Source organism: Kryptolebias marmoratus, linkage group LG6, assembly GCF_001649575.2.
Source record: "Kryptolebias marmoratus isolate JLee-2015 linkage group LG6, ASM164957v2, whole genome shotgun sequence".
NCBI classification, from domain to species: domain Eukaryota; kingdom Metazoa; phylum Chordata; class Actinopteri; order Cyprinodontiformes; family Rivulidae; genus Kryptolebias; species Kryptolebias marmoratus.
Window position 1 is genome coordinate 28,185,147 of NC_051435.1, and position 26,276 is coordinate 28,211,422.

The following is a 26,276-nucleotide window of genomic DNA, read 5'->3' on the forward strand; positions in this document are numbered from 1 at the left end:
CCATGGACCCCAGTACACTGGCACCATGATGAAAAACCACCATGACCTTTTTATGGAAGTTTTGTGCATGAACCATCGTGGATCTATCACGTTCTATTACACATATGTAGGAGCCCACTGAGTTCTTAATACGTATCGGCAAACCTCGCCAAAACCCTGCAAAGACCATCCATGTTCTGGCTGACATTTCACATTGTAGAGGGGTTATCATCAGATGTGAATGAGGTCTAAACAAGTTATTGTCTGGCACTATCGACTGAAATTAAAACAACTAATATCTACTATCATTTTCCAAAATAAACTATAGAAGGAAAACAAAGGTATACTGACTTATCTTTGCTTAGCACTTACTTCCTAACTAAAACAATGAGTTTAGTTAAGCAGTGAGCAGGACTGGGTGCCTGTTTAATTAATCTTCAATCAAAAAAATGCACCACATAGCACCTTTGTGTTGGGTTAGACACAGGCCTGAGGCTGTGAAAACAAAAATCTTCACTGGGTGAGGTTGAAAACATGAGAGGCAAGTCCAAAAAAGCCTGCCTACTATCTGAATAGTGTTCTGCAAGTGTTTTAAAGCAAAGTTGTTGTCTTACACAATCAAACTAACAGTATGAAGATGACTGCGATCAGTTTTGACTGGAAGTGGCAAAGGACTCCTTCCAACTTTGAATTAAAAATATAACCCAACATGTTGTTTATTTCTCTCAGATAACCATAATAAATATGACAGAGTATAAATGCACTTTTAATTTAATTTGCAATGTGGGAGTAATGTGTCTTACCTCCTTCAGTCATTGCAGACACTAAAAAAACCTCAGCAAAGATACATTGATGTATCTTCTCTTATAGCTTATTGATTAAGCCGGCACTCTCTTCATTCCTCTCTCCCCCAGGTGAAGTGTAATATTTGGGACATCCATCTAAATGTTTTGCTATGATCGATTTCTCAGCCACAGGTAGGAGGAGGGAGGGAAGAAGAGACAAGGGGACACCATTAGACAAATGAGACAAGCCTGCAACTCTCAGTAATTGAATTTTTAAGTTGGTACCAGATGAACTTGGACAAAAAGGGGCACAGATTGATCCAATCAGCGTCCTCATGCAAAATACCGACTTTGCCACTACCTGAGATGAAAATGTGTACTTTTTCCAACGATATTGATTGAAATGCAAACAAATCATGAGGAACAATGAGGCTTTTTACTCTGTATCCTATTTTTAAGGACACGGACCAGCATATACTTCATGTTTCTGGTTTGTTTCACTTTACTCACAGTTGCAATTTAAAAGTTATAAAAAGAAGTTCCAAAATTCAGTCTTGAGATGTACTGAGATGAGAAGTACTTGTAAAATGGTACAGTGTTCAGGTGTGTAGTGTTTTTGCACATAATTGCTATAGAGCACTAATAACTGTGCTGAGGTTGCTGATTCACTGGCTCAGCTGTGTTGTTGACTCATGAGGGATTGGCTTCCTGCTCTTCCCTCTAAAATAAACTTTACTCTGTTTTTTATTGGGTTATCATTTGCCCACTCCAATCACAGAAAATGCTAGTGCAAAAGTCATAATTTCCACATTACAAGTTGGAAAAATCAAGGAGTTCTCTGAACTTTGCACCATTCATACTGCCTTTAATTCAGATCAGTTTTCCAATCCCTGTCAACGAAAACCATTCCTATATCATGAGGCTGCCACCATCATGCTTCACTGTTGGGATGGTGTTCTCAGCAAGATAAGACATGTTAGATTTGAACCAGATATGGTGTTGTCTTTTATGGCCAAAGTGTTAAAATTTATTCATCTGACCACAGCACCTACTTCCCCATTTGAAGAGTCTCTAATATGCCTTTTCCATGAAGTCCAGCTCTGTGCAGTTTATGGTGGGCCTATGGACAGATCTTCCCATCTCTGCAGAAGAGCTGCGGCTCCATCAGGGTCATCTTCGGCCTCCTGGTTGTTTCTCTGATTAATACCCTCCCTACCCAGTCCATGAGTTTTGATGTAAAAGTGTTTCTTGGCAGATTGACTATGGTAGCATAACTGTTCCATTGTTTGATGAAAGTAGCTTTCCTTAAAGGAATGAGTAGAATACACCCAACTCCTTGCATGCCAGTATGTGTAGTCTGTTCTGGGGATGACTCTTAGCTACTACCATACAAATATTATCTTCAGATCTGTAAAACTGACTGAGTTACAACATTTTTTTGTGTTTGCCAACATCATTTAGCTATGTCTTCAAAAGTTAATCAGTTGTTTGAGCACCCAATGATTAAAATCCATTCAGTGGTTCATGAGATATTATGACAGTAACAGGATAACAAACACACAGATGCAAATTACATGATTGTCCACCTCTCATGGCAGTAGGTGACAAAAATGGATTCAATGGAGGTCTGTGGGACATTCTTTTATAACCCAACCCCGACCTGCACTTTTCCACAACTTTGTCTCCAATCTATGTGAAGTTTCTTGGTCTTCATGACATATCTTGCTTGACTAAAGCTGTGACCACTTAGGGTGGCTATCAGAACAGCTATACACATACTGAGATCATCATACTCATTTGATCATTAGATCACTCACAGGTGGACCGTTTTAAACTAATTATGTGGTCATGGTTGGAGCTACAAAGCAAAGGGGGTGAATACATATGCATGCACCACTTTTCAGCTTTTTATACTTTTTTAGAATCATTTAAAAAAAATGTTTTCCCTATTCAACTTCATTCATTTGAAACACTTTATGCAAGCTCATAACTTATAATCAAATTGAAAATCTATTCAAATTCCAGGTTCTAAGTCAACAAAAAATAAAAAAAATACCAGAATACTTTTTGTAAACCATTATACGATCATATGCAATACCGTGTTCAAGACAAAAACATGGAAAACAAGTTAAAAAATAAAAACTAACAAAAGAAACAAATGGACAGAAATGTTGGTGATCTCTGCATTTTATTTTTTGTTGAACTCTTTCTGAGCAGCATAAATATCTTACAGAGCAAGAACATTAGTTTGGTTATTTACAAGATAAAACAAATGACGTACAACTCGCATTGTCTGCTTGTGTTCGGAGCACTGGAGGAGGAGGAAAGGAAGGAGGGGAGAAGAAACAACTACAGCTGTTTGACTGTTCAGCTGAGAGGATGCAGCACAGCAAGACTGACCTTGCATACAGAACAAAGAACCTAAAGAAAGCTGCTGATGTTCTGTGGCATGATGGCAGAGAGAACAGAAGCAGTTGTTGCACATTTATCTATAAATGTGGTACAGCCATCAAGTAAATTAACAGAAAACTCCAGCTGTAAAACATCTATTTCCTGCAAAAAAAAAAAACTGCAAAGATTCATTTAGACTGAACTCGACTAAATGATGAATCAGCAGCGTGGACAGGAGGTTTAAGACTAAAATGGAAAATCTCTGGTGAACCTGCACTTCTTACTTCCTCCTCAGGTGATAAAAACACACTTCAAACATCAGCAGATTTCAAACTGACAGTAGGCATCCTAAACCTAAACAAAAAGCTGCTTTTGGTGCATTTTTAACTGATGATATCAATGGAAGTTCCTAGACTTTTACTGATACCTGCACAAATTTATGCACCTGAGTTGGCAGTTGTCATGGCTAATAACTTCAACAAACAACTCTGGCCTGTTCAAAGCAGTTTCACCTTACAGGTGTAAAGTCTTGTTTACCTACTGCTAGGCTACTGCTTTAGATCCTGGCTCACAATTATCCAGCTGAAATGGTGTAAATACAAACTGATTCCTGTGTCAAAACTGAAACTAAACGTGGAAAAACATGCTGTTTGTGTGTTTTTTAATAGATCTGAGGAGGTTTTCCCAACATGTACAGAAGTAAACAGACTTCTCAAAGGTAAAGCGAGCAGAGGGAGATGGGGGGGCTAAAGGTGGTGGGTTTGTGCGTATGGACTTGGTGCAATAAAACATCGTAGGACTGACTCTTGGAAGGAGGGACAGGAAACGGACAACAGGGTGTTTTCTATAAAGTGAAGCTGTTCAGAGTTGTGCCATCACACCACAGAAACAGAAAGACCATAAAGATGAAACTAAACGTGTCTTCTGGAGAGGTCAGAGGTCAGTCGGAGGAGTAGAGTCATGGGTCGCTGAGAGGGTGTCTGGGAGAAGGTGGTTTATGTTTTCAGATGGGCAGCTGGAAGGTGATGTCCACTTGGGCTTCTTTTGCCAAAGACACAATTTCAGAAAGCTTCACGACCTGCAAACAGACAGAAGAGTTCCTCTTTACACACTTAAACTAAATGTCAACAACAGAAAATGAACTTTGTTCTTTTTAGTCCTTTGATTTTCCAAAAATTAAGCAACATATCTTCAACTTATTTGAAGAAAATCAATATCACAATGTAATACTGTAAATCATAAATTACTTTTCTTTACAGTTGTAACACTCATTTAGACTCTTTACATCATCCCTAGTACTTAACTGATTCAGACATTTTGTCTTTAATCTCTAATTTCTATTTTATGAAGGGGGACTTCTCTTATGGCTTTTGTTTCTTATGCTTTATTCTTTTGCACAATATTTTGGTCCTATGTAGTTGTTTAAAAGTGCTTCATAAATAAACAGATGGCTTGGATTAGATTTAACTGTATGCATATATGATAAATGAAGGTTTTATTTGAGCTTTAATTTACAGTTGTGACCAGTGGCGGCTGGTGGAGTTTTCTCCTGGGGGGCTATAAATCCATAATAGACATATACCAAAGGTTTTGGTATATGTCTATTATGTGATACCTTAGTATACGTTTTGGACCAAAACATATACTAAGGTATCACACCAGTGTATTTACATGAATTAAAACAACAGAAGCAACATTATAATGTACATATAAATGCATAAGTGCTTCCTGAACACCAATACTTACAAAGATGGAGGTCTCCCAAGGCACAAGCCTGTAGCACACATTTAGCGTTTATAAGACCTGTTTTCTTTCTTATTTTTCAAAACTTTACCGGAGAAAATATGTCAACGCTTGTTTTATGGTGAGAGCACTCACTACGTCACGTATTCTGCACATACATTATAACGAAGGTCGGATGTCTCACTCCGATTAGAATTCAAAACCAAACATTTTAACAGATTTTAGCATAAATTTTCTTAAACTAATTATTAACTATGAACTTAATTATTACCTTTTGTATGTAACTTAGTCACGTAATGAACTTATCGCTGTCTTTGAATAAAAGGCAGCTCACCCGCGGCTCGACTTTTCAATCAGGCGAACTTTCTGACAGACGGATGTGACGTCAGCCTCCATGGCGGGAGTCCCACGCTCCGGCAGCGGGAGGCGGTGAAATGTAAACACAGCTGCATTCAGCAGCTCAGGGCGCAGGAGAGGTGCGCCCTGAACGGTCCTATCTCTTGTATTGAAGAGGAGCTACTGCGCATGTACAACTTTTAACGAGAGTCTATGGACAAAGATTTTTGCGCCCCGGGGCGGAAATACGTCACCAATCAGACAACGTCGATGAACGAAACAACTTTATCATTAACTATAAAGTATTTATCTTACACAACTAAAAATATATATACATATATTTCGAAATATTTTTAATGTACTATTTAATTTTAATTTATTTCTTTTACGTCTTATTCAAGGTAATGTGAGTGGTGGGGCGGCGCCCTAGCGCCCTCTATTGGCCAGCCGCCACAACTTGTGACTTAAAAAAAATGGCGCAACTCATTTTTTTTTAATTGTCTTTAGTTGTGGTGAACATGACCACTGTGAGGAATTAAGATGAATTTTATTTCTTTAATTTGCTGACTTGTTGCCATCATTATGTCATCTCTCCTCAGCAGCTATGAATGGTTGAGTTTGAATGTTTTAATTAAGTTTAATAGGAATTTCTTCAGTTAAAAGGTTTTATGAGCTGTGGTGGAGACTAAATGTGATGAATAATAGTGACAAGATACTAGAAGAACACTCAAAAATATACAGCACCACAGCCCACACCAGGTGAAAAATAAATTAACTTCTTTATATTTAAAGTGCATTTGATTTTTCAATAGTATGTTGCGAATATACTAAGAAAGAAATATATTATGCGTCAATGTAGGTCAAATATACTAATGTCACACGTAAATAGTAACACTTATTCTTTAAAGTAATTGCACCCAAGTAGATTTATTAGCAATATATTAATAACAATGCTACTAAACCACATCAAGTGTCTAAATGTCACTTTAAAACAACATCACAGCAGATTGTCCCACTGATTATCGTCATTGCTTTCAGCTAAATAAAAGCTGCGCATAAAAATGTGATCTGACTCCTGCTTTCATCTCTCATCAGCTGCGGTTTTACAGGCTGCAGCTTTGTGTGACGATCATTCAGAAACACCACCTCCTGTCTGCTCCTCTCTCTACCATTTGCACATGGCGCTAAAGTCAACATAATCAAGTAGCTGAGATAACTGGATGGCAGTTGTGTGTTTACCATTTTTGCAGCTTCATCGAGGTCATCGCAGGCCAAGATTTTTAATGGACTGGCAGCAATCAGAGCTTTGGCATCGTCCACTCTTGTTCCTGAAGACAGTCAGAAAAGATGTTTTTAACTTTATGGAAGCAATGAAACACCCACACACAGCTACGCTCTGAGAAACTCTTACTGTCAGGGTGATGTTAGTGCAAATCTGTAACACACTTTTCATTCCATAGTAAGCACACATTTCGGTTTTCGAGACTTGATGACTAATCCTGCTGTACTGAGCCTCCTGAACTCTTTGCAACACAAAGGTTTCCATCTGCGTTCAGTAAAAGTGTGATGGAAAGTGAATAAATATTTCTGGATTCATGAGAACCAATAAGGCTTCCCCCAAACAGCAACTGAAGTCCCCTAAACAATATTAGCAAACCTGCCTGAGTGGCTAGAAATTAAACTTTAGTTGAGTAAAACCTGCTTTGTTGATCATGTTGTATTACTAACCTTTCCCTGAAGTGAACTCTCAGCGTGCTCTGCTGTGTGATGGGATTATACTGTGTGTGTCGTGATGCTGCAGTCTGTGGTGTATCGACTGGTGGGAGCTGAAAATCACATTCACCTCTTTCCCTGACAAACACTTAAAACCTAGAGTGAAAAATATATTAAAACAATAAATCAATGCACTTTACGTACTAGAACTGTCATAACTCTGTTGCTATGTATATGTGATCCAAAGTTAAGCCTTTAGTTCTTGGGACGGTAATAACACAGTATAGAAACAAGTGTCAGTGACAGAAATCCAAGCAGACAGTCGAGATGAAAACATTTAGCATCTAAATGTATGTATTGTATTGTTGCCTCCTGACCAGGTCGTCATTGTAAATGAGAATTGGTTCTCAACTGACTTACCTGTTAAAATAAAGGTTCTTAAATGAGCTCAAAAATATACCATATAAAACAAAAAAACCACAGACCATGAGTTGGTTCGATTTTTTTCCCCTTTGGAAGAAAGTACATTAGTTTGCTGCTTTTTGGATATATTTTCCACTTTCAGATGCTGAACAGTAGACATTGCTAATAAGAATAACATGAAGCAGCAGAAGAGATCCATTCTTCACATACAATCCTAACTTTTCAACTTTTCTAGTTTTGTTTTAAAGACAGGTTTGTGTGTTGTTTTTCACACACACTTAAGAACCCTGCCAAATAAAGACCAATAAAGTGCCTGCGAGTACATCAGTTTCAGCACAGAGGGTCTTGACAGAGATGCAGAAATTATTTCACACTATGACCAGACATCAGGCAGGTTGATGTAATCAATAAAAACAAAACAAGAAGCAGCAGTTCAGAAGATGAGCAATATTAACTGTGTATAAAAAAGTTACATTAAAATGGCCAGAGATGCAGCACTTTTGTAACTTAAATAACACCAAAATTTGGAGAGAAATGTGTAGTTAAAACTCAGCAGAACGGCACAAACCGCAGCAGAAAGTGACACAGGGAAAACACATTTTAGATCCAAAATAGAGAACGGGAGCAGAAAATACCACCCGCAGGAAAACTGAGAACTGTCAGCTCTGTTTAGGCTTCTGTTTGCTTGCACATTTCACCACTGAATAAGTAAAGATCAGGAAATAAAACTGGCAGAGGAATTTCAACCAGGAAGAAATGAACTTCTGTGAGAAGGTTGTGTAGACAATAAGCACCAGCAGCCTTCCTCCACAACAACTCAACTCCCTTCATAAAATGGAACAAGAACATATGCAGAATCTCACATTAACACAATAATCCACAACTCATTTTAGACCTGCATTTTTGCCAGGAGTTAGATTTAAAGTAGGAAACACCAAATGAAAGAGCAGCATGCTGCTTCCTCCGAACCCATCAGTCAGAGTAAAGAGACTTTGTCTCCGTGGAGTAAAGAGGCTGATGGATGTCGCTGATAGAGTACAGGACAGCTGTTCAGAAACCCTTATGTTCTTTTGGTCAGTCCACACCAAATAACTGAATGTTTGACCAATGAAGACCTGGTCCCAATGCAACTCAAACAGAACCACTGAGAAGAGGGAAAAAAAAAAAAAACAGGCTGCATGTTTTTGACAGTCTTTTCCAGCATGTTTGGCGTGTCGTTCCAAACTGTCAACACATAAATCTCCATATCTCTAGTTTATATTTTGTGATAATTTTTATGATAAATGTGTAAGGATTTTTATATAAGTGGATATTAAAATGCATCCAGTAGCTTCATAATTTTTTTTCAAGTTTATTAAACATGCATAGCAGCCTATCTGCAGCAGAGAAAAAAAGCTAAACGAATTACAAACCAAGTTCCTTTTTTTATTCTTATGAGCGCTCAACCTATCTGTCATGGACAGTATGAAAGTGAACATGTTGGAGTTGGAAATGTTAACAGCCAGAACTTTGAGTTGAAGTACATCACAAAAACTAAGAAATGAACCGACTGCTGTTATAGATGGTGATCACTAACTGAGCTAATTGCTAAGAAAAGATGTTAAAAATGTCAGCTACAAAATCATTTTGCCTTTGTTTTAGTAAAAGCAAACCAACTAAAATCATATTTTACTGTAGAGCAGTGTAACATCATCTCTTCATTATCTCCACTAAGGAGGTAATGTTTTTGGTAGTGTTGGTTGGTTTGTTTGTCCGTCTGTGTCTGTAAGCAAAATTACCGTATTTTCACGACCATAAGGCACACATAAAAGTCTTAGATTTTCTTCAAAATGCGCGGCGTGCCCTATAGTGCAGTGCGCCCTGTGTGTGTGTTGTTGTTGTAAGGCGGACGTAGTAGAGAACACCATGAGAACGTTAAAGGGGGAAGTGTGGGCGTAGATTGTATATACGTAAAAGAACGGGTATGTGCATTATGCAGAACATCATTGTTTGAACAACCTTGAAAATGACAAAGAGACACGCTTATGAAGCACAGTTTAAACTGAAGGCCATCAGCTACGCAGAGGAACATGGAAATCGAGCAGCCGCGAGAGAATTTAAGATTAGTGAATCAATGGTTCGCAAGTGGAGGAAGCTGAAAAACGAGCTCCGACAGGTCAAGAAGACGCAGCTGAGCTTCCGCGGAAATAAGGTGAGGTGGCCCGAGTTGGAGGAAAAACTTGAGCAGTGGATCATCGAGCAAAGAACAAGTGGGAGAAGCGTTTCGACGGTCACCATTCGACTAAAAGCAGTAACGCTAGCAGGAGAAATGAAAATTGAACATTTCCAAGGAGGTCCGTCTTGGTGCTTTTGTTTCATGAAACAGTGCCATTTTTCCATCCGGACCAGGACTACGGTAGCGCAGAAACTTCCAGCGGATTATAATGAAAAGCTGGTCATCTTCCGCTCCTACTGCAGCAAACACATCACCGAAAAACACATCCAGCCCAGCCACATCACTAACATGGACGAGGTGCCGCCCACTTTCGGCATCCCGGTGAATCACACCGTGGGCGTAGATTGTATATAAAACCCGCGCCCTATAATCAGGTGCGCCTTATGTGTGTGTTAAATACAGTAATGGCACACAAAAACTGAGACTGCGCCTTTTAGTAAGGTGCGCCTTATGGTCGTGAAAATACGTTACTTAAAAACTAATGAACAGATTTTGATGAAATATTCAGGAAATGTTAGGGTTGTCACAAAAAAACAAGTCATTGATTTTTTTTTCCTACAATTATTACCGACCATATGGCCTTGGTGGAGGTGTGTGCTGTCTGAGTGCTTCTAGTTTAATATAAATCAATAACATTTACAGAAAGAGAGTTTTCTGTTTCTGTAATTGGCTTTTTTTATACTCCGTTTTCTCCCAAACAAATCATAAAAAACAAATTACCGATTCTTTTTATTTATAATCGGTCACACCGCCCTTTCCACTTTCTCACTTTGTGTCAAAGCACCGCAAGGACCAAAGTTCAGAAGTTTCTGCGTATTTGAAGGCAGATATTTAAACATGATGTGGCAGCAGATGTGTGTCAGTCTGTTAAGAGCAGCTCTGCAGCTAAATAACTATCTGAAAACAAAAATACAACTATAATTATTAGCAAAAATGACCAAAAATATCAGCATTAAAAAGAAACAATATAAATATTTAAGTAGAACAGTTCTGGATTCAGATGCTGAGGTCTGATCTGAACCCCTTCTAATAACAGGATTGATGAATCTCTGATTTATTCATTGAACTTATATTACTGAACACCTTAAAGAGTTTCTGTCTTCTTGTGCCCCACTGCAGAATAACAAAAGTCATTTTGAGAAATAAAGTTTAACAGTTTGGTGGAGTAACTAAAGCATAAAGCAGCAAACTAAGTTGGTTCAGATGTTGCTCTCCCCAGCTCATCTTCCCTCTCCTGCTCAGGGATTCTGCTCTTATGCTGGGCCAGATGACACATTCTGACCTGTAAGACCTTTTTGGAAAACCTGAAGGGGGAGTCAGCCAAGACTATGCTGATCAGACGCCTGAATCCTGAATCAGAGGAGAATAACTGTGGCAGCTTCTCTTCCCTGTCTCCTTCTTTCTCTGTTACAACCCAAACCTCAGGACAACAGAGGAGGATTAGAACAGAGATTAGCAAATCAAAAGCTCTGCCTTCAGGCTCAGCTCCCTCTTCTCCTCAACAATCAAACACAGGGTTCACATCGGTGCTGATGCTGCACCAATACACCTGTCAGCCTTTGCTTATAGTAACAGGAGGTACAGGAAGGATGTGTCTGAGTGGGATCAACTCAAAGCAACCTGGGACTCAATCCCATCGTTGTTGCTTTGTACTGATCATTTTTCTGTTGCACAGTGTTTATTTTAGGTGTGCTATGCTGGTTGTGTGTTTGTGTGACTGTGAGCTGTACCTTGTAACCGTACTACGATAGGGATCTTGAGATCCAGGTCTCTCACAGCCATGATGATGCCCTGGGCGATGACGTCACACCTCATGATACCTCCGAAGATGTTGACCAGAATGGCCTGCACCTGAGCAACATCAAAAATAAGTCATTTTATTTTTAAAATTCAATGACAAACAATCAAATTTAAACACAAGCAAAGTGAATTTTTCCAACAGTTATAGTTGGCACAAAGGACTGATAACATAAAATAAAGATATGCTACAATAAACAGTGGAAAAAGAAAATCTAACAAGCTTTCTACAAACTATTTCCTCCTATATTTTTATATATTTAGCCTAGAATTTCTAGATGAAAAAAGAAAATTTATTTCATATTTTTTCCCCCACATTTGCGGCTCAAAAAGCAAGTACAGTAAACACCAAAATGACACAATCTTGAACCGTTAAGTAAAACACCTCCATGTTGACACAGAACAAATATAAGTAATTCCTCAATAAATGTTAACAGAGAAGGGCAGCAGGTGATTTCTTACCTTCCTGTCTGAAGTGATGAGTTTAAACGCCTCCGTCACCTGATGAGCTGTGGCTCCGCCTCCTACGTCTAAGAAGTTGGCAGGTGTGCCGCCGTGGAGCTTGATGATATCCATGGTGGCCATGGCCAGACCAGCTCCATTGACTACAGAGGACAAAGCTCATTGGTCAGTTCAGGCAGCCTGGGAAACATCAGTCAGGTACAGAATTTTCTTCTGACTTTTATGTAAAATACTAAAACAGTATGAAAGTGAAACTTGTCTTGATTCAAAGAGGGAAAAAAAACACAAGCAATCCAACGTCACCAAGCAAAAGCAGGAAGAGCTAATTTTTCCACTTAAGATTTTTATTTTTTCTAATAAAATTAAATATACCTAAACAACAGTTTCCCCGAAATACTTAAATATTTTAATTTATGACTAAACATCACATTGAACAGAAGAAATTTATTTTATGACCATGTAACAAAGAAAATCTTTGTTCATGGGTAACTGAAGGAAGACAAGTAGGTGATTTAAAAAACATGATTTAAAGAAGTGGCATTAACACTGACCCAGACAACCGATGGTTCCATCCAGACCAATGTAGTTGAGGTCAGCCTTGGCAGCCTGCCGGTCCCGAGGGTCCTCCTGGCTCCAGTCCCGCATCTCAAACACTTTCTCCTGGCGATATGCTGCGTTGGAGTCAAAGTTGATCTTTGCATCCATGCACATCACTATTGGCAAACAAACAGAGGACGACCAACGTTTAGTTAATTCGTAATACAACAGAAGAAACCAAATAAACTTAAAGGATAGCTCAGTAAAATTTCACCTTTTAAATATTTACACCTTCGTGTGCAAAGCTGACATTCATGGGGACAATTTCAAACCTAAAACTAAGGTTAAGCTTGTAGTGAATCATGTTACCATCTTTGTCAGTACTCATGTGTCACTACATTGTATGTGGGTTGGTTTTATTATGAAAGAGACATAATTCAAACGTGATTTTATAAGTTAATTCGTTAGCTTCTTCACTTTTTTCTCCGTGGTTGCCTTGGTAACCATGAAATAACATTGAGAAAAGAGCGAAGAAGCTAAATTTCACTGAGGCAGAACTTCATATGCTGGTCAATGAGATGGAGAACAGAAAAAATATAAGTTTTTGGAGCCGCAGCTGTGGCGTTACAAATAAAAGGAAGCGTTGTGAGTGGCAGCACGTTGTTATCACTGTTAATTCAGTGAGTGTGACAGAGAGGACCGGGGCCGAAGTGGAGAAGAAATGGTCAGATTTTAGAGTGGAGGCAGAAAAGTGACTAACCGGCCACCGCCAGAGCATGTCAGCTACAGGTGGGGGTAAAGGCGTACTGAACTGATACCATTTGAAAGCAGGACAGACGGGCCCAGTCCCAATACTCGCCCTCCACCCTACGCCCCTCTATGAAGTGTGTACTCAGTCGAAGTGCAGAAAAGGGTTCGTGTGCGCAGGTTACAAGCATGCAGACATTGGAGAACTGGGACAGTGCAGGTTACATCATCGACTTGTGCCTCTGTTTTGGTATTTTAAGAAGGTGCCAGTACAATTTTAAAAGTACAGTTTAGGTACTTTTGCTTTCCAAAGTCATTGCAGGAGAAATTTGGCTGTTCAAATGTGTTTTGTTATGACTTGTTGAATACGGAGCAAAATTTGATAGTATTCACACCTGTACAGCAGAGTGAAACAAGAATTATTTCAATACTTTACATTTAAAAACTGCTTTTTTTGTGACAGACGCAGCTCTGTCACCACTGCCATATTTCTGCCATTTAATTCAAAACCCTTTCATTGTCAATAAAGATAATTTTAAAAAAACGAAAAGTCACATGCAGTGATGAATTGTGGGTAAACACTTCGGCGAAGTCTGCTTGGATGCGGGCTTCGCCGAAGGCCGGATGTAGCACACAAAGGGGGCGGGGCTAAAGAGCACTCCAGAGAATTGGGACACACTACACACTCAAACCCTTCAGCATGAACGCGCATTTGAAGGACACAAGGGTGGAACGAGGGTGCAGGTGCGAGTATTGGGACCGGGAAACGGTGTCGGGCTGGAAATAATAAATAGTCATAACTGACTGTATTGCTGTCAGCTAAGCTAGCAACATGCCTTAACTCTTCTGCAGCTGTCTGAGACATCTCTGCTAGACTTTACTTCCTCTCAAATGAGGCGTTCTCCTGAAACGGCCGAGAGCGCAGGCATGAACAATCGATCTGCACATGGATACTGCTCCTTCCTGGTTATTGACCAATAGGAGAGAAGCTGGACCAAGAAGACAGCCTCCATTTTGCATACTGAGGCAGAAATGCAAACGTGATTACAGAAGAGGCAGAAATGCACATGGTGATTAAAGAGGAGGAGGAAATGTGTATGGGAAAGGAAAAGGCAAAATATAAACATTACGTGAGGAAACGCATGTGTAAGGAAAAGGCAAAGGCAAAAGCAAAATATATTTCTGCTTTTATTTATGATTATGTCGCTTACGGACCTCCATACTCACACTCCACGACGGCAATGATCAAAAATCAAAAAGATCAAAACTTCTCCACGCAACTGATTTGAAACAAACAGGCCGGTCTTCAAGCCTCTGTTTCTTATCTGAACAGCCATTCTTGCTTTGCTTTGATATAAAGTGCTTCAGAAAGCATCCTACTCTACTCATTTTCTGTCATGGCAATTATGAAAAAGACATGCACCCACTTCTAGATGAGAGTGCTAATCACCTGTGACTGACATATGTCTTGTCATATTCCATACTCCGGACTTTAATGTCAGTATTGTGACAAATTAATACTTATGAGCTTGAAAGCTGGTCACTGGCATAAAGAGTCAAAGTTTCAGTTGTTTTTTTTTCTTCTTTAATTAAGGGTCTGTATACTTCTTATGAACTGTGGTGTGCCGTTTTATTAGTTGAACAGAGTTAGCGACTTTTTCTATACAGCAATTATACATATATTATCAGCTTTAAAAAGATGTCCTTTAATGTCAAGTATATAACACAATTTTATGGAAAAGAATACAAACATCAGAAACATCACATTTCACACCTCCAGCTATAATTTGTTGCCCCTTCCTTTTACATTTAAAGATAATAGTTTGCCTCAAAGTAGGTAAGAGGGTGTTTTACACCAGGCTTTAAGGACCACTGTTGTTCTGAAGCAACAAAATTCCCACCAGCTTTGCTTAACGGTACTTCACTATTCAATTTGACTTTTATTATCCAAACTCATCCAGCTTTCTGGTCCCAGCCTGGTAAAAGGTGAAGACCATCACCAGTGTTCATCCTTCCAAATTCTCAAAACGCTGCGGCGGAAGTGCAGTTTGAGGAGCCAACTTTTCATTAGGCTATTCTGAGCACCACTTGTTCTCCCAGTATGACAGTCATTAACTGAACTGGTGCTTGTCATTTACCACAAAGGTCAGCATTCTCCTCCTCATATGAGCAGATTTAGGAACTGTGATTCCTTCCCGAGGAGCTCATCACGCCGCATTAGGCACGACCATTAACTCTGACTCACTGACCACACGAACACACGCAGCGCAGAGAGAAATCAATCTTTTGATCATTTCCACATTTTCATCGACTAACTCATTTTTCTCTGCAAGAGAGCCCATTAATTCATTTCAGTGAGGATGTGGCAAAAATAAAACTGACCTTTACCAACGTCTGTGCGCACATGTGGACATATGTTTGGACTCATTTTAACAGAGAAACTTACTGATCTCAGCAAGTGAGAATTCAGTCCTGGTGTTTCTCTGTAACTACCCCAAGCTGTACAATGATCCCAATATTAATAACCAAAAAAATGTTCTAAAAGTAATGAGCACTTATGATAAACAGTTATGTCCAACTCATCTGCACAATCCCCAACAAGTAGCTGTTAAAACAATAATTAAATCTAAAACCTCTTCACTGTCAGGACAAACAAAACTGAAGAGAGCAGACACACAACATGCTTATTTTAAAATAACAGGAAATCACCAGAGATTGATAAAAAATAATAATAAAAAAAAATCTGTTAATGACTATTGTCATTATATAGTCGAAGAAAAATAATGAGGAAGAGGTTGTTAGAAAACCCTGGAGCAAATCAAACTTTTGTATTAAAAAAGTTTGAGTTTTATTTGCATTTTAAGAACTCCAAAAATGGGCTAACACATTAATTATTGTGCCAAATATTCAGGGATCCTACACAAGTTCCAGTTCAAAATAGCATTATTTTCTAAATAAAACGTTTTGTATTTTTCTGTCAATTTAGGAGCTGTTGACAAAATCCAAATACAAACATTTACTCTAGATTTACATTTTCCTTAAATTCACAGAAAATGTTTGTATGATGGACAGAATGTCATTATCTCTATGCATAGGCCATAAAAAGAAAGATTGTATACAAAGATTAATATAAAGAAATAACACTTGTAGAGGAAAAACAAACCTATTTTTTTTTAACTAGGTTTATGGTCTTAATCACAGAGTTCAAGTTTCCTTTAATAAAATGGGATGATTTGTAAAACTATTAGCTTTTTAAGTAAAATAAAAGCTATATTTTCTTTAGGGCTTATCTAACCTGGGACCAACGACTTTCAAACACTACATGCAACAAATGATAAATGATCTATACTTTTACTGCATCCTTTGAATTGGGACTAATCATTCACACACAGCTGCCATGCCACTCTCTGAGGCAGGAAGTTATAAGGAATTTCTACATACATTTCTATATATAAATTTAAAAAAGCTCTCTGCATATTTGAGGAATTTATTTTTCTTAAAAAATGAAATGGTGGAAAAGAGGCTGAATCAAAAATACTTCCTTATATTATATTTTTCTTTTGCCATACATATTCATATAAAAAATACAAACTAAATTCCACACATTTCCTTACTTTTCTAGCCGGTGTAGGAATTCTGTATATTACTACCTTTATGGATACAACTAGAAGTTGCTCTGGTAGTTTAGGAACTAGAGTTTGTACATCCTCTTCTTCACTGATCAGTTTGCTGAAGCCTGTAGAGACTTTGGTTGATGTTTTGTTTAGTTTGACCACATGCTGAAACTTCTAACAATGTAAAAAACATCCTCCAGGTCTACTGCTCGAGGAGAATGTGAAGTCCCTGCAAGAAAATCAGCTTTTCGTCAATTTGCTGTTTTATTTAGGGCAACTAAGGAGTAAAACTCTGATGTTTTGAAATGATGCAATAATTACCTTATTTTATCCCAGGAGACCATAAACAAGCTTTTTAGTGATCAGTGCTACAAACATTGTTAAATTGATATGTGATCAGTTTATAGTCCACGCACTATTGTTCTGTATTATATAAAATAAAATTTAAAATGCATTTATGGTCAGTAGCACTCATTTGCATTTATATTTTGTGCATTGTTGTTCATTTAACCCTAAATTTATATTTGGTGGTTCTGACTGTATTTTGTTTTTCTATCATGTTTACCTGCAGTTAGAAATTTACTATCAACTAAATCTGGCACAAGGTTTTATTTATTGTCCATGGTCCTAACTAAATAAACTAAACAAAAATATATCCAATAATCTCCACGTTTATTAGCCATCAAATATTTGACACTATGGGTAAAAAATGTGCCTCTAAAAATAAGGTACCTATTTGGTAAGTTTCCGTAATATAAACAAATTATGTTCAACTTTAACCTGCAAAATAACAAAATACAGCCTTCACATTTATTTTATGTGAAGTTAAAATTGTAATCTGGAAGCCCCAACATGAATCAGGCCCGCCCTTATGGTTTAACCTTTTCAGTCTGTAGAAAATCAGGTGCTGAACGTCAGTACAATCTGACAAGCTTATAATAAAAAAAACACAATCACATTTATTACAACATTATGCTACACTTCAGCTGAAGACAGTACTAATTATTTCTCTGTAATTGCTGATGAATTTAACTACATTTGTAGTGGAAGCCTTAAGATCCACAGAAAATTCATCACCATGTATTATGAAGCAGCACTGCATCGTCTCCCCTTCATATTGGCCGTTTCTGATTAATTATGACTGACCATATCTGAAGCTGCCTGTCATCAGACGGCACAGCAGATGTGCCATTTCTCAGACCAGCATCCTGGTTCCCAGGCGATTGAGGGCGACAGTAAAGGTTGATTAAGCAGTTTGTGAATGTATCGGATCACAGAGAGTGGATGTGGGTTACTTTTTTACCGATGCCAGAGGAGTCCTCCACCATAGGATTGATCTCCACCATGGAGGCGTCGTACTTGATAAACAGATTGTAAAGTTTGATCATGTTCACTGCTGCCTCGTTCACCAGCGCGGGTGGAAAGCCCATCTTCTGAGCGACCTGCAGCAACACAAAACATTTCATCACAGATCAGCTCACCTCCCGGAGATATAAGCTGCGGTCCCCGCTGACATTTACTGTGAATAAGCTCAGTGCCTCGGTTTTCTGGCACACAGCTTTAATGTTTGAGTCACTCTCTTCAGCTGCAGCAGGCAGCTGCTCAGCCGGGAATATTTATGGTGTTTTCTGTTTAATATTCATCTTCGGAATAGTTCTCAGAAAACTAGAGTATTTTTGGTAAACTCATATTAATATGCACAACAAATGCACAACAAATTTAAAACATTTGTGATGCAGTAATCCAAACAAATAAACCAATCAGACAGTTAAACACTGGAATAAAGAAAAGGCAGAACTTTAATACAAAGATGGTCTGTGTTTTTCTAAGAACATCAGTTACTCAGCAGAATGTAAAAGAAGAAAATAAGGAGGCAAATTGTAAGAAGAAATGAGTGCAAAAGTCAAAAAAAAAAAGTGAGTAAAGCTGAATCGTGAGGTACTAAGCAGTTCACTGTGTTCACCTGTCTGCTGTCAGCATGCAGCAAGTTTTCATCTGAAAGCAACACGACATGAACAGTGAAAAGGAACCCAAAAGGTTTTAGCTCTGACAGCTTAACAATAAGTTGAAAATAACCCATGAAAAGCTCAGAGGAGCTGAACATGCAGCCAATTTTCTGTAACTTCCTGGCAATCAAAAAACAAAAAAAAATACACCACAGTTGATTTGTACTCTTGCTTCATTTAATGTTATTGTCAAATATTAATTATACTAACTGTCAGACATATTTAAATGTCCTACAGAGCAGCTCCCATAAACGTCTGGTTTGTCTTTAAATGTGAAAGACATGAAACAGGAGTTAGTTTAGGTTGTAAAAATACAACTTAATAAAGTGACAGTGGCTGCCGTTTCTCAGTCTGTGACCTTTTACTTTAGCTCGTTAGCTCATGTGCTTCTGGGTTTTGGTTGCATTTTGGTTCCCCCATATGAGAAAGAAGACTGCTTCTGTGAGATAGCTTCAATTTCACGTTTAGATAAAAAGTCATCTCTGAGCAAACAGACACTGGCCCCGGGACAATCATTTATAATGTGTGTCATCACTCTCAGCCTGAGGCCTGAAGCACAAAGCAAGTTCAACAAATCCAGGGTTTCTCTAAGAGATTTGGCTCAACTTTAATGATAGCAACTGCGATAGGTAGTAACTACGAAGCTCCTTATCAACGCAAGAAGTCAACCGAGGTCTTCTGACTCTGGATTTGTACATGTTCATGCAAAACAGACAGAGCTGCTAGAGGGCCCCAACCAGTCGCAGATCAGAGAGTAAACCTGGTGGAAGGAGGGGGGGGGACAGCAAATGCACAAACGTAATAAGCCTACCGAAACTGATGCCAACACCATCACTTGTGTTCTGTCACCCTTCTTAAAGTATGTATCTGTGCATCAAAATTAAAATAATTATGCAAGATAACCTGTAATAATGGGTGGCTTTTAGTTTTAGAGCTATATTTGTGTTCGTGAGGCTCTGGACTGTATGCAGTGTCAGATTTATAGCCCAAAAAGATGGTGCTCAAGTAAATTTTTTTTTTAAATTGTTATCAAAATAAATAACAAAAATTATTGAGATCATATCGCCCATCCTTAACTGAGACGTGAAACTTTTAACTCTATTTCTTGAAATGCAATTCCTTTTGTTTTTAAGACTCTCTGCATTAAATGAGAAACAAAAGATTAAAAACAGTTCAGTCCAGAGTGAGCTGATTTTAAAGAAGTTAATTTTCTGTTAATAAGTCTTTATAACGTTGCAATAAAAGTTTGAGTTACTCTTAGTTTAATCAGGCTTTCAAAGATTTTATAAGATGCCATAATTTTTTATGATTAGAAATGGCAAGGAAGTCTTTAAAGTTTAGAAGTATTTAAGAAAGACAAATAATTAATGTTAGTTGCTGATCTAAAACCAGTTTTTAGGAACAGACTTCAGAGCGACGCTGTTCTGTTTAACGCAACTTTAGTGTTTGGTTCTGCTGAGGTCTTTCTCAAGAAGATGTTTCTCAAAGTCAAACCTAAAGATGCAACTTGAAGAGAGAGAAAGAGAGAAAAACGGGTGACGTTTATATTTTTAAACAAAGCTAGAGAATAAGAGAATGTAAATTTTCTGGGAAAATGCAGTATAAATGTTGGGTGTTGAAAAACTTTGCTGAAATTTGCTGAAAAAGCTGAAACAGAATTGTTAAAGCTAAGAGAAACAAAATACTAGGTAAAAGCCAAAAGTAGCTAAGTGCTAGCTAAATGTAGCAAAACACTAGCTAAGAGCTATTAGTAGTAAAGGGCAGCTAAAAACAGCAAATGTTAGCTTGAAGTTGCAAACTAGCTAAAAGTACCAAAAGGCTAGTTAAAAGTTAAAAGTAGCAGAACAGTAGAAGACAGAAACAGAGCAAGAAGACTTAAGCAAATTTCATAGAGAACAAGGTTATGAATAAATTAAAGAGATCTTAATGTACTTCTACGAGAAAAATATTTGTAAATAAAGTAAAACATCTTTAGTATTACAAAAATCAAACATCATAGCACCCATCTCCATCAGCTGAATGTTTTGATATATGAATGGTTAAAAATAGAACAATGGATGCAGTAATAGTTAATAACAAAAATATATGGAAAAATAAAAAAACAAGAAAACAATACAGAGTGCTGATTCAGCATCCTCTCTGTTACTTGGCTGAGAGGCTGTGTCCTGACAATCTCCAATCTAGAAACCTAACTTGCTTTGGAGCAGGTTAGGTTTCCAGTATAAATGACCAGGAATGAAGTAAACCAGCTTTGTGACAATGAAAATCCCAAACTGAACCTGAAGTTACCTCAATAAGACACAAATCTTGTTTCATAGAACAGGCCTCAGGGGTTAGTATTTGACCTAAACGCGTTTTTAAATAACCACAAGACTGGAAATTAACAATAAAATATGAATTCTGTCAAACATGACACTAGACACATGAGCTAAAGGCGGCTCTTAAAAAAATTTTTTAAAAACCCGTCAAACTGGAATAAAACTGATGATATTTTTAGGTGAGGAAGTTTGCTGAGTTTAATGATTAAGGAAGAAGAAAAAATAAGTTTCTTTTGAAGTCCTTTGTGTTTTAGATATTACTGTTCCCACATGTAAAAAAAAAGAAGGGAAAAAAAATTGATAATTTCTGCCCTTCTCTTCGATTTTTCCTGAAGCCCTGACACAGTCGGAACATCTCCAGCCTGTTTTGTGACTCATGTCTGCTATTGATTGTACCTTGACAGCCTGCTCCTTCTTAATACCCTCCACAATGTCGATGGGCTCTTTCACAATGGCATCTGGGTTTTCTGCTGCCACGTCTTCGATGTTCACGCCCCCCTGTGAGCTGCCAATCAGCACTGGGCCCTGTGGGACACAAGTGGGAGTAAGGGCTAGTTAAAAAGTGAGAGCTCATGCGCCACGTGTGAAAAAACAGTGACCAAGGCTAAAATCATCACCTAGTTAAAACCAAAATAAAGTCAGACCTATGCACTGTACTTCTACAACTATTTCAGCCGTTTTCTTGAATCTTGTTTTTTTTGGATAAAAAGAAGTTGAGGATATTTTTGCGATTTTCAAACATGTGGTGCATAATTAAAGCCCACCAGTCCAGTATATCATATTACAGCAGCAAACAGTTAAAATCACAAGTAAATGATCTACCGTATTTTCCGAACTATAAGGGCACTGGATTATAAGACGCACTGTCATATATATGGCGCATTGAGCTAAACAAAACAGGCTCCTGTCTTTTCAGAGAATACTGCATCAACGTAAGAGTCAATTATAAACGCCTACAGTGCTCGCTCAGGTCCTCGCAGAGCGCGGAGCCCTGCACGACTACAACTTAGCCTTAATGCTGCAAGCGGTGCAGCTTTGTAGTTTACCAAAGTCGTACTAAAACATTATGACTTTTTACATATATAAAAGGCGCTCAGGATTATAAGGCGCACTGTTGTTTTTTGAGAAACCTCACAATGATCAGTGTGACAGAAAGAAGAGGGAAAACACATTCTACCTATGTATCAAAGTTAAGGGGAAGAAAATCACTCTCTGGATGCAAAGTTGCAGCTCATATTTATTAAACATTCAAATCTCGCATTTGTGATTTCATTTCAGGGCATTCAGCTGACTTACAATAGACTAATCACTTCAGCTCAGAAACGCATTGATTGGGGAACACATGCTCACAGCTCGTGGCTCTCTGTGTTAGAGTCAAGAACATGCAGCTGCATCTTTTAAACACTTTTACCATGAGTCTTCTTGACCTAAGATCAAAAGATGAGAATCTGAAAATCCCAAATCCCATTTCAGAGATGAGGGTTTCTCCAACAACCCCCACCTGAAGGGGTTCTCACCTTTCCCTTTGAGGCAGCTGGTTGATGACCACTCTGCCTCCTGAGAAGCAGACTGAATTCTACCACCGTGTAGTAAAAGGAAAACGAGAACTTGTTTCATATTAAGCTTTTAGATGATTTTTGTTTTTCACATTTACATTCTTACTCACTGCACAGTGGTGTCAAAAACGCACTCAAACCTGCTGAATCTCTGGAAAATCTGCTCCAACTTAAAGTACTGCTGCTGATTTGAATGCATACATTCATACATTTTGAAGTTCTGTAGAGTGGTTATGAACAATTAAAATCTCATCTGTTGTAGATATATCTTTAAACGACCTTAGTTTGCAGGGTGTGACAGGACTGATAAGCTAATGGCTAGTCAAAGATGTCCGCTTTCCTGGTACTGACTGTTTTATCATCAACAATATATAAAATTAAACAAGGAATTTATATTAAGACACTTAAATGTTGCAGAAGGTAATGTGTTTCTTTGATAAACTGTGTATTTTGGGGGAGTTGGCGCCTGCGTTTCTTCCTCCACCTCTGCAGCACAGTGTCAGCCTGACAGAGGCTGTGAGCTGCACATGTAAACTAACTGCTTTCAGACTATTGTACAGGTAAATATCACCTCAAAAAGCTCAAACATCCCATGGACTGATTGAGAGTTTGTGTTGTTTTCTAAGTGCAGACTTTATGAAACTAATACTAAGGGTGCATTAAAGATACACCTCAAACAGTCTGAATTTTTCATTGCTTCATAAGTCAAAACCTGCAATAATTTAAAATTTAAAAATATACACTTAGCTCATTGTCTTGAAGGTTTTTCTTTTTTTTAAAAAATGTTTTTTAAAAGCTTTGATTTCTAAGACTCTTTTTGCTTTTACTGTGAATGGCTAATTTCTTACTATATATAAAAAAATAAATATGTCGTTCATAAATGCTGATGCAATGTGATCAACACTTCAGGCTGGAACAAGTGTTACTTTGTTATAATGGGCTAAAAGTCCAGGGCTGATGTTTAAATAGTGAAATGTACTTATTATTAATCACTATTTTCTTCACTGACAGAACTTTTTCAGTCATACAGGCATTTAGTTATAAATTTAAACTTGTTTTACAGCTAAAATAACAGTTTTGCTTCTACAGAGACACTGACGTTTACCAAAATAAAAGTAAATATTTTAACATTTTATATACATCTTTGACATGTACAAATAAAGATATCTGACAGCACAACAGCTTAGTGGTTAGCACTATTGCCTCACAGCAACAGGTTCAAACCCCAGATTGGACTCAGGGTCTTTATGTGTGGAGTTTATATGTTCTCCTCATGTTTATGTGGGTTTTCTTTGGGTGCTCCGGTTTCCTCCCACAGGCTAAAAACATGGATATTAGGCTGCTTTCAGGCCTGAGCCTCATTTGAAAAAGATCTGTGATTTCAATGGGATTTGACTGGTTAAATAAATGTTAATTAAAAAAAAAATACTTAGTGATTGTGCTCACATCAAAGGTCCATTTAAGCTGAACCCAGATCCCACATTTCCTCTCCACATTTGTAAAATATCCCTAATTCTGACAGAATCTACACTCTGTCCAAAACTCACACAGCTTTGAACACACCTGTGGAAACTAAGTGATTAAATGGTAATTATGCAAAGAAGAGTGTGTGAATTTATTCAAAACGATTTAGATTTCCCCAAAATGTAGAAATAAATAAATCAAAACTGTTAATTACATGAAGACTTAATAACCAGTGTGTTTGCACTCAACTCGTGCTGCATGGTGCTGATCTAAATCAAGCAGATTTCTGGTGGAAATCTAACGTGACAGTCTCTGAAACACCTGCTAACTTGTGATAAAAATGTTAAACGTGTGGGGGGGGGGGGGAGAAAACGGCACAGAAAAATCTTTATTTTTAAAACTGTGCTGCCATCTAGTGGTGTAAATATACTTAAATAGACTGAATAAATGCAAATTATGATGATGCTGAACACTTATTGTCTAATTTTACATATTATTGTGAATTAGACAATCTTATTGTATTACTGCACTAATAAATGATTTTTTCAGTCATTTATCAAGCAGTAGAGACAGAAAAAAACCAAAGTGAAACTCATTAGGTACATATAAAGGAGATGCAGGTTCACTCATATATTTTGAAGGCAGTTTAATTTGCTTAGTGGCTATTTAATTATTTCTATCCTCCAGAATCTGATTGTTTTTGCATCTTTTGTTGGCTGTTTGTTAATCTGGGAGTTTCCTACACTTTTCCTGTTCTTCTGCTTGTCTGTGATTTAAAAAAGCATAATCATTTAGATCTGTCTGAGATGATTTGGAGTCATCTCCCATTTCAGCAACCCTTAGAAAGAGAATCTGCTTCTTTACAGCAAAAATGAAGCAGGTCAGAAATCTGTCAGAGCTGAGAACTCAAAGATGAGGAGAACAAAAAGTAACAAAAGAAACAAGAAATAAGAAAACAATTATTCTGTCTGATCTCATTCTAATCAGAGAGAGTGAGTGTTTCAACACTAATGTGGGCTTTTCATGTAATCATAACTCACTTTCACTATGACAAGAGCTTTTCTTCTCCTTAGATTAATCGTATTTCTGTGGCACATTCCTTACAGTCAGACACACTGACTGTCAAACTGCTTCCTGTCCTCACAAAACCATTTTTTTCTCTCAAACACAAACAATGAAACAGAAATTACCATCTTCATTTTCAGGCCATTTTGTCTTGCTCAAAGTATCTGTTGTGTCTTTGTTCACCTGAAAGGACCTCTCCATAGTGATGGCGAAGTAGTACTCTCTGCGTGGGTACCTGCGCTCACAGATAAACACCTGGTTGCAGATACGCCCCGCCTCCCCGGTCTGTTTGGTGTACAGTTTTCTACCAATCATCTGAGATGAAATGTCTCGGGCCTCCTCTGGTCTGGAAGTGAGATGGTGGAAAAATAATTATGGAGGCTAAACAGACTTTTAAAATTGAAATTAAAAAATAATAAAAAACACCTTTTCTCTTATTTAGATTATATACTGTATTGGTTTGAGGGTCACAGTTTGGAAAGGGGTTTGATACAGCAGGAAAAAAAAAGTTTTTTTTCTCAGCAATTTATTTTTAAACAGACAAAACTTCTCCCAGAAGCAAAGAGAGAAAAATAAACCACCGCTGCTAAGGAGGAGGCTCTAGAGTCATGTACAGCAATGTAGAATTTATCAGCTGGCAACTTCATTATAAAAATATAAACATATTGTAGAGTACCAATTATTCAGTTTAATCTATAAACAGCGTCCTACATGCCACGTGTCAAACAAAGTTTAATAACCTCCAAATCTGAAAGTTATGCCTCGCTTTGATTTACATTACAAAATAAAAACAAAACAAAACCAAGGAGTGTTTGTTCCAGCAGATTTGACCTAGATTTGACCTGCAAAAAAGACACTAGATCAGCGGTCCCCAACCTTTTTAGCTCCACGGACCGGTTCATTATCAGACAGTATTTTCACGGACCGGCCTTTAAAGGTGTGGTGGATAAATACAACAAGATAAAATTAAAAGACCGGCATGAAAACAGGGGTATTTTTTAAAAGATAATAAATGTAAATCCAACGTGTCCTTGCAACTTTGTTAGTTGCGTCCTGGTATTGCGTTATCAGCATGAATAACAGCCTCTCCTCCCCCTAATGTTCTCTGGTCAATATGAAGATGTT

General features: G+C 37.9%; 1 protein-coding gene across 1 annotated transcript in view; it reads right to left on the minus strand.

Annotated features, from left to right (window-relative positions):
* Positions 1–2,933: 2,933 nt before the first annotated feature.
* The window catches only part of sucla2 (succinate-CoA ligase ADP-forming subunit beta), a 30,012-nt gene continuing 6,669 nt past the window's right edge, over positions 2,934–26,276 (minus strand). The window contains exons 4-11 of the mRNA XM_017437530.2: positions 25,335–25,497; positions 21,463–21,591; positions 18,046–18,184; positions 12,396–12,557; positions 11,845–11,987; positions 11,316–11,436; positions 6,474–6,562; positions 2,934–4,233 (exon numbers count right to left, since the gene is read on the minus strand). Coding sequence (XP_017293019.1) covers positions 4,159–4,233; positions 6,474–6,562; positions 11,316–11,436; positions 11,845–11,987; positions 12,396–12,557; positions 18,046–18,184; positions 21,463–21,591; positions 25,335–25,497 — 1,021 coding nt within the window. The 3' untranslated portion in view covers positions 2,934–4,158. The remainder of the gene's footprint in view (positions 4,234–6,473; positions 6,563–11,315; positions 11,437–11,844; positions 11,988–12,395; positions 12,558–18,045; positions 18,185–21,462; positions 21,592–25,334; positions 25,498–26,276) is intronic.